Source organism: Lytechinus variegatus, chromosome 16 (genome assembly GCF_018143015.1).
Source record: "Lytechinus variegatus isolate NC3 chromosome 16, Lvar_3.0, whole genome shotgun sequence".
Taxonomy (NCBI): domain Eukaryota; kingdom Metazoa; phylum Echinodermata; class Echinoidea; order Temnopleuroida; family Toxopneustidae; genus Lytechinus; species Lytechinus variegatus.
Window position 1 is genome coordinate 27,802,523 of NC_054755.1, and position 17,366 is coordinate 27,819,888.

At 37.6% G+C, this 17,366-nt stretch overlaps 1 protein-coding gene across 2 annotated transcripts; it reads left to right on the top strand.

Annotated features, from left to right (window-relative positions):
• Nucleotides 1–5,147: 5,147 nt before the first annotated feature.
• Nucleotides 5,148–17,273, top strand: LOC121429447. 2 transcript variants are annotated; one of them, XR_005971934.1, is made up of 3 exons: nucleotides 5,148–5,369; nucleotides 15,392–15,605; nucleotides 16,760–17,273. XR_005971934.1 is itself a non-coding variant. In XM_041626453.1 (3 exons), exons 1-3 carry the CDS (start codon nucleotides 7,594–7,596, stop codon nucleotides 16,941–16,943), a joined length of 405 nt encoding a protein of 134 aa, XP_041482387.1. In that variant the 5' UTR covers nucleotides 6,530–7,593; the 3' UTR covers nucleotides 16,944–17,273. The 2 variants fall into 2 exon arrangements, 1 of the variants encoding a protein (XP_041482387.1); XM_041626453.1 differs by lacking the exon at nucleotides 5,148–5,369 and adding an exon at nucleotides 6,530–7,600.
• Nucleotides 17,274–17,366: the final 93 nt, after the last annotated feature.

Genomic DNA, 17,366 nt, shown 5'->3' on the forward strand with positions numbered 1-17,366 from the left:
CAGTAGAGAGAGGTGTTGTGGTTCAGTGGATAGGTCTCCAGACTTTGAACCACAAGGTCGGGGTTCGAATCCCAACACAGCACTTCCGTCCTTGGGCAAGGGGTTCATCTACCTAACGGCTGTAGAAGTACTAGGGTCAGGGAATTGTTGTAGTAGACCAAGTAAGGTGAGACCATAATGGAAAGTAGACGAAATGGGTGTAGACCAAGTGGCGATTTACCAAGGGCAGAAATCTACTGCGATCGTATTGACAGGGAGTTGGGATAGAAGAGGCGCGATAGCTCAGTCGGTAGAGCGGGGGTTTCAGATTCCGGTGACCCGGGTTCGATTCCCAAATGGTGCACTAGTTCCCTTCGGAGAGGACCTTAAGCCGTTGGTCCCATGGTTGCTTGCTCACAGGCATTCGTTCTTTCTTAGCAGTCAGGTAAAAAATCGGTGTAACAAAACCCTTGAATTGACACCCGGCCTCACTCTCCACCTACTGCTTGCACTGCCGAAAGAAAGTTCGATAATGTCTTCTCTAGAGACTACTACCGTAAGGCGTTGTATTTGATGAGAATGTCATTACCATTTACGGTCTATGTCTGCAGACTAGGTGAGACGGGAGTGACAGTGATAAGTGCTTACGCATGTCCATTTAGCACGTGTTGACCTATCGGCCTTTGACCTTTGCGGATACCTTGACCAAGGTTATTGACCTTGTCGAGTTCCGTCCGTGGGTCTAGTTGAGTCCGAGCCAAGCTCCAAACAAATCTTTTTCAATGTGTGCTTTTTCCAGTCAAGCTCTGTCAGAGTCGAAATTAGATTGAACAATTTTTAGACGACACTGAAAATTTAGGGTATGGTGCAATCTTTCAGATAAAATCTGAAAGAGCGAAGAGATCGAGCTGGAAATGATAACTTCATAATTGATCATTGGCGGCGGAAGCCAAAAATGTTAGGGGGGACCACCAAAAAAAAAAGGGTCATCAACAAAAAATTTAGGGGGTGGATCGTCCCCCACCTCAAATTTATGGGGGGGGGGGACGTTCCGCCGCCTATGTACATGATGTAATTGATTATGATGCGCAAGATATGTTTCTCATTTTTATTTCAATTTTCCATCTTTGAAGAAGAAGAAGGCAGGTAATATTGTTGTGTTTTTTCCTTTGAAGAGTTAAAAAAGGGAAAGGGGCCTACTCACCCCCCCCCCCCTTCCCTGTGATCCTCCAGCAGTCAACGACAGTAGTTTGCTTTTTTTGCCAGGCGTATCTCTGATAGTTTAGGGGCATAAACCCCGTGGTCACTTCTAAATTGCACGGAAATGGCAAATAAAGATTGTTTTAACAAATCATTCATGTAGGTTGGCCTATTTCAGTTTCAATAACACACTCTATATGGAAGGGGCGCTTTCCCCCACCATCTTTTTCCAACTTCCACTATAGCCTAATAGTGTGTAACCTCACGAACACAGCATTACGATAGACATGATAGAAATGCATGTGTAATATTCAATGCACATGAAGATGTACTTCATGATCATCGGCTTAAATGTTACAGTCATACCAATAGGACCGATTCCGAACCGACCGATGGTATGTCATCGGTAATGACATAATAGATTAGGTCGGTCTGGAGTTGGTATCACCGGTGTAACTGTGGCATGCATGATGTAACGTCAGTGTGACATTGCCAGGCTCCTCCAGCCCGGTATGCACTGAGGAATGGAGGGCCCCACCAGATGGCATCCACCATGATCAAGAACGAGCAATGTCATCCAGCCATAGATGATCGTGGACATATGAGATACATATCCACGATACAGCCGATGAGGGGCACAATTTCATTTCATTTTCAAGAAAATACAAATCAAGTAGTAATAATAAGAGACATTTATATAGCACCAGAAATAATCTTTTCCGAGGCGCACTGCATATTCATATCATTATTACCCCGGCTTTTGCTCGAGCTGCCATTCAGCGCTCAGTGCATTCAAGGAATTAATCCTGCCGGGTACCCATTCACTTCACCTGGGTTGAGTGCAGCACAATGTGGATAAATTTCTAGCTGAAGGAAATTACGCCATGGCTGGGATTCGAACCCACGACCCTCTGTTTCAAAGTCAGAAGATTTATCCACTGGGCCACATCGCTCCACAGTAATAACAATCGAGTCAATACAAATCAATACGATAAATAATATTGTACAATCAACACTTCAAATAAAAAATCTATGTACTAATGATCTGTAATATAACATCAAATTGCCCCCCCCCCCCACTTTCATGCATTCGCAGAATTCGATTCAAAACTTCTGCAGAATTATAGAACAAAGTCATTGCCAATCCCGCTGACATGCCTACTCGCAGAGAATCAGTGATTTCATGATTTGATCATGTACAATAAATGATTCATCAAATTTATCTCAAACCTCATCCATTCTATTTATCTTTGCTTATATTTTTGTAATTGGATAATAGGAAGGAAGTATGAAGGAAGGAAGACTTCAAACATCAGCCTCAACGCTAAACTTTACAAAATAATATTACTCACTACTGTTTGGAAAAGAACCAACTTTGTCCCAAGCCAGGGTTAAAGATTTTCATCCAAACTTGTATTTTTGATTGAACTGATTTGTTTAGGGTATCGGTAAAAGGTAGTCTATATACTATAGTCAGAAACTCAAAAGCTAAAATGTTTGAATTAGTTAAACGTCAAGTCCATCCCAGAAAAATATTGATTTGAATAAATAGAGAAAAATCAAACTAGCAAAACGCTGAAAATTTCATCCAAATCGGATGTAAAATAAGAAAGCTATGACATTTTAAAGTTTCGCTTATTTTTATCACAAAACAGTTATATGCACAACTCAGTGACATTTTTTTTTTTTTTTTTTTTTTAACTATGTGTTTTATTGGTATTCAAAATCACATATAATCACAATATTTACAGGTAATTGGAATGATTTGAAACAGTTCAAAAGCATTCAAATGAGAGAGTCGATGATGTCCCTCACTCACTATTCATTTTTTTTATTGTTTTAAATATTCAATCTTTCATTTTTTTAAGGATTTGACAATAAGGATCAACCTGACTGAACCACCATATAATATTAAAACAATGCTAATTCCATATGTTCGGGGAGGAATTAATCTTTGTTTTACCTGACAATGAGGAGAATATTGAAATATTTCATATTTTGTACTGAATGAAATACAAACGAAATATCAAGTGGATGACGTCATCATTCTCCTTATTTGCATACCGACCAGGATGTGCATATATATAACTATTTTGTGATATTAAGCGAAACTTTAAAATGTCCAAACTTTCTTATTTTACATCCGATTTTGATGAAATTTTCAGTGTTGTGCTTGATAGATTTTTCTCTTTTAATTCAAACCAACTTTTTGTTGGGGTGGTCTTGTCCTTTGAATCAACTTACAAACTTCTTTGAATGAGACGATTTCAAGAAGAAATTTTCTAATCTTTTTCAGCAAGTCCTGCTCTTTATATTGTTTTCCTTCTAATCTTTTCATTTTTGCTTTCAGTTTCTTCGTGTCTGTTTCCCTTTCCCCCTTTAGCCCCTTTTACACCTTCACGGAAGCAACACGGATCATCCCGGATTGTCAATCCGGGGTCATCCGTGTACAGTCCGGGACTACCGTGTACACTCCGGCTACTCATCCGGCGCCATCATTGATGTACCGGCATGTCCGGGAGAAAAATGGAACATGTTCAATTTTTCATACCGGAGTACACGGACTGATAATCATCCGTGTTCATCCTTGTAGCCTCCTTGTACATCCGTGTAGCTACCGAATGCATCCGGGAGGCTCCTTGTAAGAACCGGGTGATCCTTGTTGATACCGGCTTTATCCGGGGTCAAATGTTTGTATTGTTTGCGTACATGAACAATAGTCCGTATTCATAACCAAGCACGAGCATGCTCCAGATGCTGCAAAAAGGGACGAAACTTCATTCTAGCAAGATGCCGGCGACAAGTGGTAAGGTCCGTGTAAAGACCCAGTAACATCCGTGATCATCCGGGTATTCCGTGTTGGCTCCGGGAGCATATCAAACAGGATCCCTATTGCTACCTTGCCTATCCTTGTAGACTCCGTACTTTTCCGTACATATCCGTGTTAATAACCAGTTAACTCCGTACTCACTCCGAGAATGCGAGGAAAATACAAATTTGGCACCCCGGATCATCACGGACTGAGATCCGTGATGATCCGTGTTGCATCCGTGAAGGTGTAAAAGGGGCTTTTCCTTGTTCTTTGTTTCTTCTTTTGCTGTCTATGTTCTGTTACCTGTGTGTTCGTCTTCAAAGGCACTTATACACTAATATGTAGAAGGGTCCACACACTACAAGCATTTACTCAGATATTTATGATGTGTGTATAATAATTTGCTTTTATTCAACAATTTGTTTACTTATGAAAAAACATCATACATTGTATGGGGCGCCAAGTGTCCGCCAGTATATTCTGTGCAATTCAAGCAATTCCGTACACAAAATGTGTTTTTATTCAGACGAAAATCTTTTCGTCATGACGCTGTTTTATTTCGTACACGAAATTTATTTTGTGTCACACAAAATTAATTTTGTCTCAACGAAAAAAATTTTGTCTAGACGAAATGTAATTGCGTCCACAAACTTTTTTTGGCGTGCCATACTCCGTCCAATTCACGCCATTCCGTACACAAAAGTTTTTTTGTTCATATGAAAATGATTTCGTCATGATGCAATTTTATTTCGTATACAAAATTATTCTTGTCACACAAAATAAATTTTCGTCGAGACAAAATGTAATTTCGTCCACAAAATTTATTTCGTACACACGAAATGAATTTTGATCTAACGAAATGGCACCCCAAGTGTTCAAAGGAAAATTCTGTAGGAAAATTTGTGTTTCACTCCAACGAAATTCATTTCGTCATGATGCAGTGTGATTTCGTATACGAAATTTATTTTGTGTCACACTTATAATCAATTTCGTCGAGACGGAATAAAATTTCGTCCTCAAAATTCATTTTGTTGCGATGCGAATATCTATTCCGTCGATGAAATGATTTTGTGTCACATCACAAAAAATTCTGTCGACGAAATGATTTTGTGTCACATCACAAAAAATTCCGTCCATGTAAAATAATTCTGTCTCCTCTTTCTGGCAGGGTATATGAGATCGTCGCTGATTGGCTGCACCTTGCTCAAGCCGATCTTCGATCGATCGATATCCGGCCGCGGGACGGTCACACTCACAGGTCGGCATGTTGGTGAACCTTTCCTGTTTAGCTTAGATTTCACGTTATCATGGTTATTCATGCCAACAAGAGCTGCAAACAACTTCTCTAATTAGTAGAATGTGGACGGACATTGCATTCGTAAGTTCAGCTATGTTTGAATTACGTTGAAAACAAAATGGGAAATCGTAGTGGTTGCCATACCTGCTACTTTCATTTGCAAGAAGCTGTGTACTGTAAAAATTATAGTCCCATGTATTCAAGTTTGTGTACTGTAGTCAGACAAAGGGGGGGGGGGATTGGTCTTTTCTGCACACCTAAAATGGTGAGGAATTATACAGGCTGAAGATATTTTGGCCTAGAACTTAGCAAATAATGTAAAATTCATACAGAGCAAAATGCTGAAAATTTCATTGAAATCAGATGACAAATATATTTTTTTAAAATTTGAAATAACAAATTTATTCAACAGTTTGGGCATGTTGGGCGGGCTTGGCCGCAACTTGGCGCAAGTTTACCCAGCCTCACTAACCTCGTACCCCGGGCACTTGAACAAAAAAGTGGTGGGGGGGTGTGCCGCAGGAGAGACAAAAACGGGCCTTGGCCTTGGGCTTGGAGCGGGAGTATGTAAAAGGAGGGGTCCTCGGAACGGGGTTTGGAACTAAAATTTTGTGAAATGGGGGTCCTTGAAGTTGGAACGGATCGATCGCCAGCGTGTGTACGTGCGTATGCATCCTATGGAACGGGCATCCGTGCATGTAGAGCTAGCGCAGCCTCCGGTTGGTCGCTCGCTCAGAGACGATGGTCGGACAGCGCTTTGTGGCGCACCAAAATTGCAGCAGATCAATGTGACCGGAATCGTAACGAAAAATAAGCGAAGCTTTGGAGCGGAGCTTTCTTCTTTCTAGATAAGAACAAAATTGCCTTGGAGCAGCTTTCTTTGTTTTTTTCTCAATAGACAAAAATGCTACTTCGTTGGCAATAGGAACGGAAATTATGGTGTAATAAAATGGGTCCCCTACCGCGGCACACCCCCACTATGCATTATATACTGAGTGCCCCCCCCCCCCCCCACGCCTCGTATAGTTGAGTGCCCTAGCCTACTCCATTACACGTATTGCGATTTTCAGTCTTGATTCAGGCCCTCTTCAAATTCAGCTCCTCTGTAATTATGCTCTCGCAGACAAAGTCCGGAGGGGCAATTAAGCGCTTCCACCTGTCCATCCCTGATTCCCCCCCCCCCCCCACCCCCACTTGGTTTCAGTGCAATAAATTGAAATATATTTGATTGTTTTTTTTTTAAATTTAGGTGTGTTGGTAGATGACACTCTAGGCACCGTGCCTATTAATTCCTGTGTTAAAAAAGTGAGTGCACGCGAATTAAAAGTTGGACTTAAATTACTAGATTTTAACATGGAACTCCATTAAGAAAACTATTTTTAATTAGTCCCTAGATACTACTTCTTTTCTTGGGGTATTGAAGCCTATTCGTCCAGAACTTGCTCAACTTTTGCGACTAGCCTTGTCGCCATAGGGTTGTACACATCCTCGTTTAATACTGATTGTCACGTGACACGGCAATGTGTGTGTGTGTGTGTCGTTAGGCTGTTTGGCCTGTATTCAAGGCGTTCTATCCGTTATGATTTTATATTGAAGCAGAATACATCAGGTATAGGCCCATGTCAAGTCAAATCGATACAGGGATCGAGGAGGGGGGAGGGGTAGAGCAAAAAATTCCCAGTCACATGGTATGAAAATGATATTTTTTAATGATTGTTCATGCATTAGGGCAAACCCCTGTGTGGCAGGAGCATGATGAGTAAAAAAAATGAAATAGTAGAAAGAAAGAGGCCGAAACATATGGCACGTGGGAATAAAGTTGCTTTATATGTTCCAAGCGAATGAAGCAAGCGAGAAAAAACCTTTCGTGCAAATCTAAATTTGAGACAGATATCTTACCTTACACTTTTCCTAATTTTGGTTTCTTTAATTCCCTTCATTTTTTTATATCTTGGTTGTACGTAGAACATTCGGGGGGCATGCACTGGGCATAACCCTGGCTTGTGTACCCCAGTGCTAAATCAGCAGGTGGGTTTTGATATCTCTGGATCTTTAGCAATTTTAAAACTTTTTATAGTTGTAATGGATGAGAAAATCCCTGCAATCTGATTGGTTGAGAGCAATGCAAAAATTTTACTGGGCTGCATGAACGATATCCCGATAATCAAAACGCAACGATATCCACTGTAAACAAGCAATCGTCCGAAAAGGTCATTGTGATGTCATCGCGCATGTACTGTTACCGTCGCTTGTTTACGTCAAAATTTGAATTTCGATCAAAGCAGAATGAATCAAAGGATGCAAAATGATCTGTAAGTACAAATACGGTACCGTAATTGTCATTGGGATTAAAACTGCCCACATACTCGTTAGTTGAGAAGTCCAGACATACATGTACGATCTAACGTTAGATCTATACTGCCCTGGGCTGGCTGTGCACAGCGAAATATCCACTGCAGGCCCAGGCAGGCGCTGGCCCCCGGCGCGGCCCGCATACACACACACAGCTACATGTATTGGAGGTCGGAGGCTGCCTCAACTGCTCAAGATATAGTCAATGCAAAGCTGTATCTGGCATTTTGGGTATAACAATATCTTTGTGGCAACATTATCCAGTTAAGCCCATATTTATGTTGTCCAGGGTTATCAAAGTGTCTGCGCTCTGCATTAGATTTTGGAATTTTCATGCATCGATCCGGTAAATAAATCATGCGTCCAGTAAATAAATCATGCGTCCGGTAAAAAAAATCATGTGTCCGGTAAATTAAATTTACCGGACGCATGAAATTATCATGCATCCAGTAAATCATTAATTTTTGTGGTTTATTAAAAAAAAAATTCCATTCTATAAAACAGATGATGCATGGGTTTCTTTCGTGGGTCAGTGGAACTGTGTGCATGTGGTTACCTTGTACACAGAGTTCCTACTGACCCACTCTAACGCATCATTTGTATATAGATGGCTACTATTTTTTATTAAATCGCGAGTGTAGACCTAAATGTAATTATAGAAAAACATTTCGTTAAGGTTTTTATTTTTTTGACCCCCCCCCATAAAAGGAAAAAACAATTATAAATGAAGTTATAATATACACCCCTTTAATCTTTTGATTTCGCTTTTTCTTCTCTCTTTTCCCCTCCTTTTTTTTGGGGGGACCTTTTCGTTTATTTCCCAGTCTTCCCTTTCTCCCCCCCCCCCCTCTCTTTCTTTCTTTCTTTCCTTTTCTCTTATCTGGATTTTTTCCGGTGAAATCCACTAGGGATCAAGGGCCAGCCTGCATGCCCCTGCAGCGGTTTACGCCTCTGCCGTGGTATACGCATGATCTTAACCCTAAAAAGACTGAATCAGCCCCCCCCCTCGACATTTTTCGTGATAAATCCGCCGCGCAAATCTTTTTGACCGCGTTGCTCGCTGACTTTTTACTTTCAAGTCTCGCACAACTTTTGAGACCAAAATTGTGACCCCCGGGTACACACTTTCGAAATTACGCAACATTTCGTTCGTGCATGCAGACCCAAAATTACTCAAAAACGTGAATTTGTGTACAAATCCAATACAAATAGTGTTTTTAGCCAAAATTCATAAATGTATTATTATTTTTCCTTTTACTGCTTAAAATCAATTTATTTTATCTTTTTCATGGTCAAAATAAAGTCCCTGACAATTTCCATTGAAAAAACAATGAAAAACAAAGTCGAAAAACAATGAAATACATAAGAAATTTAGAAAACAATAGAATACATAAGAAAATAAACATGATGTTGAAATTTTTAAAAAATAAATTTGATCAGATGCCTATCTAGAGTAGGTGAAACAAAAATTAGCATTTCAGGGGCATTATTTTATTAATTAGAGCAAACTAATGATTTTACGCAAAAATTAGCATAATTAATGAAACATGAGATTTTTTGCATAATTTGATGTGATAATTTGGTAGATTATGCCATGGGTAATGTGTGCCAATTTTCGTCGCGATCGCGCAATCGACGTCCGAGATCATAAGGGGGCGCTGAATCAGCCCCCCTCCCCAGTCTTCTTAGGCATCGAAATAGCCCAGTCTATTTAGGGTTAATCATGATTAAAACTAGAGGTAAATCCAAGATTTTCCAAAGTAGGGGGGGGGGTGAATTTTTTCTCAAGTACAATTAGACAACTCCCAAAAAAGGTTCTCACTTAAAAAAAACCGGTCATTTTGTCTCACGTAAAGTGATGGTCACTAAAAATGAAAGTCATTTCGTTCGCGTGATATTCGGCAAGCTCCCCCCAAAAAATAAATAAGAAAAGGGAAAGTCATTTTGTCCATGTTATATTTGGCAACCCCCCCCCAAAAAAATTAAAATTAAAAAAAAGGTTTTAACTGTAATAATGATCGAAGGTAATTTTGTCTTGCGTAAAATTTGACAAATGAAAAATAAGATTGTCACTAAAAAAATGAATGTAATTTTGACCCACATAAAATTTGGCAAGCCCCCCCCCAAAAAAAATGAAAAGGTTTTAACAAGCAAAAAAAAGGCTAAAAAGAGAAAGAGACAAGAATATGAACGAAATATATCCCCATTACAAATAATGCTGTGATCATCATGAGGGAGGGGTCGCATAACTAATATAATTCCAAAATATTTACTATAAATCTCAATAGGGGGATCGTGTAGAAATGCTCACCAACAGTGAGCATTAATATAATCCATTTTAATTTCAACTAATTTTATAAAGTATTAAATGTCTTCCCACCAAATGAAAGTCATATCGCATAACTCCAATTTGTATTAAGGCGTACATTTACCAAAGTCTTGAGTTTGAAATCAGATTCAGAACAGCATTGTCCAACCGGCAACCCATATTTTGGGTAATGTCGCCTATGAGGTCCAAACATTAACATTAATCATTGGTACTAGGAGTGTGTGTGTGTATTTTGAGTTTTTGACAGACGTATATCAATCAGGTTTGATTATTTACGTCTGGGACCGACCTTTAATGTCACAATCCGAAAGACGTGATCAGGGCTCGAACCTCTGCATCAATGTGTAACTTCCCCACAGCTTGGAGTGGGTGACACCATAGGAGTGGATGACACCATAGTAATAATAATAATAATATTCCACATATTTATATAGCGCTTAATGCATCGGAACGACGTCTCTAAGAGACTAAGCGCTTTCCAGACTCAGTATTACCACGGTCATCAGAACCTTGTATGCCTGCGTACAATGTATGCACCTTCTCCACTCCCTGGGGAGCACTCCAACAAGAGTTCCAAGACTCAATTGCTAGGCATACTACATTATACATAGGCTTTCACATCCTACCAGGTACCCATTTAACACCTGGTGGAGAGTGGCAAAGTGGATTAACGCCTTGCCAAAGGACGCTAGTCCATGGCGGGATTCGAACACACGACCCTCTGATAGTACAGGCCAAGTTTGAATTTGGAGTCGGCAGGTCAAAACACATTAAATATGCAATTTAGTTTCCGCATGATAATGTCTTTTTTATGAGTTATGAAATATTCTACTTATTTGAACAAATTTGGGTGTGTAGGTAGATGATACCAATACAGGCTAAGTTCGAATTCGGAATATGCTGGTCAAAGATCACAGCTCATTAAATATGCGAGTTGGATTCCTCACGATATCTTATCAAAAGTCATCAGATTTTTTAAAATTTGGGTGTGTTGGTAGATGATGATGCACAGCATTTATATAGTGCCATATATCTGTTAAAGACATTCCAAGGCGTATTGGAGGAGCCAGCCAATCTGGGTCGCCTACAAGGGTGCGCACACAGAACTGTGACCCGCAGGTATCTCCTCCCAATTACTGGTTGGGGGTATCCGGGTGGACCACTACACTGGGTCATTAAATATGCGAGTTGGTTTCTTATAAAATAACATCAATATGAAATAATCACGTAGGCCTTATATAAAAAGTGCAAAGGCAAGCAATTTTTTTTCTTACTTTTTTTGGAACTTTTATATATGTATTTAGGATGTATTTTGTCCTGAAAATTTAACATTCTAGGCACCGTTTGTGATCCTGAACAAGATGTGTGTGTTCTAGATAATTACTGAGAATGCCAAGCACGAACATAATTTTTAATAAGTGTTCTAGCATGATCCTGTTAAGGACTGTTTAACCATGAGGATGGTACATATTTCAATAATGGGAATGCGAAGCACGAGCTGAAAATTGTTGACATTCCGACCTAAAAAAAATGGTCATTTGTTCTATGCACTAGATCATAAAATGATAGGTACGTAACTAAATAATTGATGCGAGTGCAAATTGGGAATTTGAGTGTGGCAAACTGATTCTGTTTGGTTCTGCTTGCGTAGACTGGGGCCCGTTTCTCAACACCGTTAAGTCTTCTAACTTCTTAACTAAATTGGAAATAGTTAGCTACCTGTTAGCGAACTGTTTCACGAATCCCTCTTTGCCAAGATCGGGGACAACTTGACCAAATAGTTATGACATCTCCAAACCTGTCATAACTTACTTCTTTCTTAAGGGTCAAGTCCACCTCAGAAAAAATGTTGATTTGAATCAATGGAGAAAGACCAGACAAGCACAATGCTGAAAATTTCATCAAAATCGGATGTAAAATAATTTAATGACATTTCAAAGTTTCGCTTATTTTGAACAAAATAGTTATATTAACGAGCCAGTTACATTCAAATGAGAGAGTCGATGATGTCACTCACTATTTCTTTTGTTTTTTTATTGTTTGAATTATACAATATTTCATTTTTTACAAATTTGACAATTAGGACCTCCTTGCCTGAAGCACAAAATGTTAAAATAATGTAATTCCACGTGTTCAGGGAGGAATGACACTTCATTTCACATGACAATGACGAGAAATAAAAATAATTCATATTTCATATAATAGATTACAAAAGAAATAGTGAGTGATGTCATCAGTTTCTCATTTGCATATCGACCGAGATGTGCATAACTGTTTTGTGAAATGAAGCGAAACTTTAGAATGCCATAACTTTCTTATTTTACATGCAATTTTGATGAAATTTTCAGTGTTATGGTTGTTGAATTTTTCTCTTTTTATTCAAATAAAGTTTTTGTTGGAGTGGACTTGTCCTTTATGTAGTGATATCATGTGGATAGACTGTGACATTCAAATGAGCCTCGAAATTTGAAAATTTTATTACGTAATAATTTAAAGAAAAATGAATTATATAGCAAACAAGTGGGATAAATCATTCAATAGTAATTGTAATGCACAGAAATTATAACAAGTGTTAATTTAAGGTAGTAAAATAATTGAATTGACAAAGATTCTACCACTTCAGGTCATCCATAATTGGACTCGTTTTCAGACCCTTATCAAAATTTTAATAAATTCTTCCTCTAATATACGCATAGCATTCATAAAATTGTGCGTTTAGGTATCTAAAGAGTTTAACAATCCATGATAATATATTTTTTGATGATGTTTGGAATCCTGAAAATCTGTTTGATTATCATCATGTTAAAGGCAAAAAGAAGCTGCTGAAAACTGCTTATCTAAAAAAAAAAGAGCCAATGGAGTAAATTAGAGAGTCAAAAGGGGCCTAAGCTTTCGATCCTAGCAGAATCTTCGTCGGAGGCAAAATGACAAACATATAAAGTGGAACAACCATGATATAGACCACAAACATCCAACAGCAACACTAGAAACCATCATGTTAGGAAGAAAGCCTTATGGTTTACTTACGTAAACTATTCAAATTTTATATCTTGGGATAAATATCTCAATGTCCACTTACATGTGATTTTTTTTATCATGATATGAATTAGTGTTAATTTCATTTCCTCAGAAATTTAATGCCCATGTCTGCATGTTTAAGTACTTTTTAAGCATATTTTGCCTCTATTTTTTGCAACTTTTGGAAAATTTGCTATTTTGTGACTAAGGCTACGTCTGGTATGTACTTTCCACCAATAGTATCAATATGATATTAATGGATTCTAGTTAATCCTTTTGGGTAATTTTGGAACTAATTCTGTGTTTGGTAGATAAATAGGACTAACTTGTCCAGGTGTTGAGAAACGGGCCCCTGCTGATGAGTAGGCCTAGAGTTTTTATGCCCCTGCAGATGAAGCCCGGAGGGGGCATTAAGTGTTGCCCCTGTCAGCCCCCCCCCCTTGGTTTCCGCGCAATAACTTGAAAAACATTCAATGGATTTAAAAAAATTTGGTGTGTAGGTAGATGTCACCAAAATACAGGCTAAGTTCACAGCTCATTATGCAAGTTGGTTCAAAATTTATTTTTTTGATTATATTTATATGCGTATTGATTTCTGCATGATATTAAGTTCAATCATATTGAATGGATTTCTGATCGCGTTAACTGGGGCCCGGGTTGGCACGTTTTAACCAGTGTGTTTTAAAACACATTTTTTTTACTTGTGTGTTATAAATAAATCCTCTTTCTCTTCCCCCCTTTACTCTTTCTTACTCTTTCTTGATTGCTTTGTCATGTTCCTCTTCTCCCTGTTCAATCTTGCACAGCAATCAATATTAAGAATATCATTTTAACAAACAAATCTATGTGATTAGCTCACTTTTATCTACAATAAATTCGTAAACATGGCAGGGCCACACAACATTCAAGACTATTTTTGGAATGCATGCATGGTTACGCAGTTATGATATACACAAGTGCATATTATCAGATCCCGAATTGCTTAAAAACTTGATTTCATGTACAACTCAATGTGAGTCATTGCCAAAATTTGTATCTGTATCATTATTTTCAGAAATTGCTGAAAATTTCTATTAGTAATAAATTTGAAAATCTGTACATAAGAAAAATGAAAAAGTAAAAAAAAAAACATTACCAGTAACCTACATAGACTGGGCTATTTCATTTCCTAAGAAGACTGGGGGGGGGGGGCTTTATGATCTGGGCAGTCAATCATGGGATCACAGCGATGATTGGCAAACGCATTACCCATGGTATATTCTAAAAAACTATAATCAAATTTTGCCTAAATCTCATTGCTAATTTACGCGTAAAATCAAAAGTTTGCTCTAATTAACTAAATAATGCCCCTGAAATGATCACTTTTGGTTCAGACTCAATATATTTCAACATCACACTTATTTTCTTATGTGTTTATTGTTGTTTCAATGGAAATAGTCGGGGACCATATTTGACCGTAAAAAAGTTGAAATTAATTGATTTTAATCAGTAAAAGGAAATATAATGGCACATTTATGAATTATGGCTAAAAACACTATTTCCATAGATTTGTACGCAAATTCACATTTTTCCAGCAACTTTTGGTCTGCATGCACTTCCAAAATGTTGTGTAATTTCGAAAGCACATACCAGGGGGTCGCAATTTTGGTCTCAAAAGTTGCGCGAGACTCGAAAAAGTGAGTGATGCTGTAAGTCTGTGAGTGATGCGGTAAAAAAAATTGTGCAGTGGATTTATTGCAAAATATGACAAGGGGGTAAATCAGCCCCCAGTCTCATAAGGGTTAAAAACATTATATAGGCCTACTGATTGTTTTTAATATACATTTGATCAGAATTCCTGAATTAAAAAAATAAGTAGTTCAAGGGCTATATTTATAGGTTTGAATTGAATTTGTATTTTATGCCCTAAAATTGGTATAATTGATTCAAATGAAATAAAGCATATTGATTTACCCGAAATGAAATTAAGCTTTGAAACCCAATGTATATCAATTTTTCCATTGTGCAAATTCTCCTCGCCCCCCCCCCCTCGATTGACAAGACTCAGGACACCTAGGGACAACACGTATATAATCATGTATTAGGAATGAAATGTCATATTACTTATAAAGTGTTTTTTTTTGTAGGCATTCAATTTCCATGATTTAGTAATTTGGGGGGAAATATCAACTTTTCTGTTCAAAATTCATAAACAAAATTGTGGTAATCTCTTATTAAAACATCAAGAACTGAAATCTTATTTTATTTAGTGTATAGTTTAATTGATTTACAGAAAATTGCATCATAAAACAATAAAAAACATTTTGTACTACAATTCTGCGGGGGCATCTGTTTCCTTTGGACACGTCAAACTTTCTTAATTATGTGTAATTGATTCTATGACATGTGTTTACATTTGCTGCAGATTCCCATTCAGCCATTGGACTGAACCGGTACCAAGACCGGAACTGTAACACAGTAAGGATGGTCAATATGAAGCGAGCTTCATTGAATTCCTCCAAGAGCTCTGTACTCTGTTCTGATCATTTTGAAGATGCTTGCTTTGACCTGGGCAGACGATACGTCTTAAACAGGATGCTGTCCCAACCATATTTGATTTCCCGCCTCGTCTTCAGAAGGTACAGTGGATCTATATCATACATGCGTTCTAAAGAAATATATATTCTGTTTTATCTACCTTTGTTTTGATAGAACATTGCTTTAATTATTCAATTTTCAGTAGCAAAATAGAGATGAAAATTATCCTAATCAGGAGGATAACCATGGACCGGGGCCTATACTGTGTATTTACAGTAAACTACTAAATAAATATATTTTTTAAAATTTGGTTTAACTCATAATCCTGGGCTACTTTGAGATTGCATAGCCCAGGGAGGGGAGGTGGGCTTTTTTGGTCCCCCTCTTCAGATCTTGCCTCTGATCAAAACGAAAACCAATGCACACATCAACATCAATGTAATCTGCAAGCATGGAACTAAAGGTTACAGAATTCATTAAAATTTATTGTTAATAAATTATTTATTGTTAATAAATTAGTAATGCTAATTTATGCGTAATAGAGAATTCTTTGTTTTAAAGGTTAATCTCTAAAGAATTCCCGAAATTCTATGATTTCTAACAAAGTTGCTCAAAAATAAATGGTAAATGACATTTCTAATCTTATGTATTTTATTGTTTCTATAATTCCATATGTATTTCTTTGTTTTGGGGCCTTATGTATTTTATAGTTTTTTTAATGGGATCTGTTCATGGCACTATTCTGATTATAAAAAGCAAAGATTTGATTATTTTCAACCAATAAGTGCAAGAATAATGATAAATTTGTCATTATGACTGAAAATAGAATTTCCATTGGATTAAATGTGTATACAAAATAATATTTTTGAGCAATTTTTGGTCCGACATAAACTCATAAAATGTTGCGTAACTGAATATCCGGGTCTCAAAAGCTCTGCAGAATTGACCAAAAAGTAATCATGGTACCTCATTTCTCATTGTGGACTTATCATGAAAAATGTGGATGGGAGGGGTTATTAAGCCCCCCCCCCCCCCCGGGGCTAGATAGGGTTTATATATCATCATGTATATTTTTAAAAAAATTATCTTGTTGCAAGTCACTGCAAAAGGTTTGATTTCTAAACGAATATTGTTCTTCATGGATAATCGAATATTTGATTGAAAAATTATCTTTGAATAGTTATCTTTTCATTCTTGTATCTGTTTTTGTTCAATATTCTTTTTTCTTATTTTTTTATTAATTCGTCTCCTACAGAATTCACCCAAACCAAGGTATTTCCCAAAAGACTTTTCGATTCAGCAAACAACCTCCCAGATACTGCAAAGACACCAGTGCCAAAGTCTTCAGCACCTTAATTTCTCGAAGACCACTCCTACTGAATACCAGAAAGTCCAAGAGGGGTAAAGTGGAAGTCAACAACAATAATGGACTGTATTAAAACTTGGAGAAGAGGCTGAAAACCACACAGAAGTCCTACCTTATACATTACTTGCTTTTAAGTTTGGACAAACATTGATTTGCACAACTTTACAACAAAAAATTTACGCTGTGTGGATTCTGATTATTTAAAATAGCTCAATGAAAACGTTTATCACTGGGCATGTAACAAAAATGAATTCATTGAATTTGAAGATGTCTTACAGTATATTCATTCTGATTTGAATGTCAGAAGAGAAAAAAGTTTGTGAAAAGTAGGAATGACGGCAAGCTGACAGAAGAATAGAATACATGTAGGATAGAACAAGGCCACAGTTATAAATGAGCTGTTGGATAGAGACAAAAAGATGAATTAAGAATGGGGATAGAGAAATAGAGACAGGAATTGGGGAGCCTGTGATGAATGCCTGAGAAAGTAAAAATT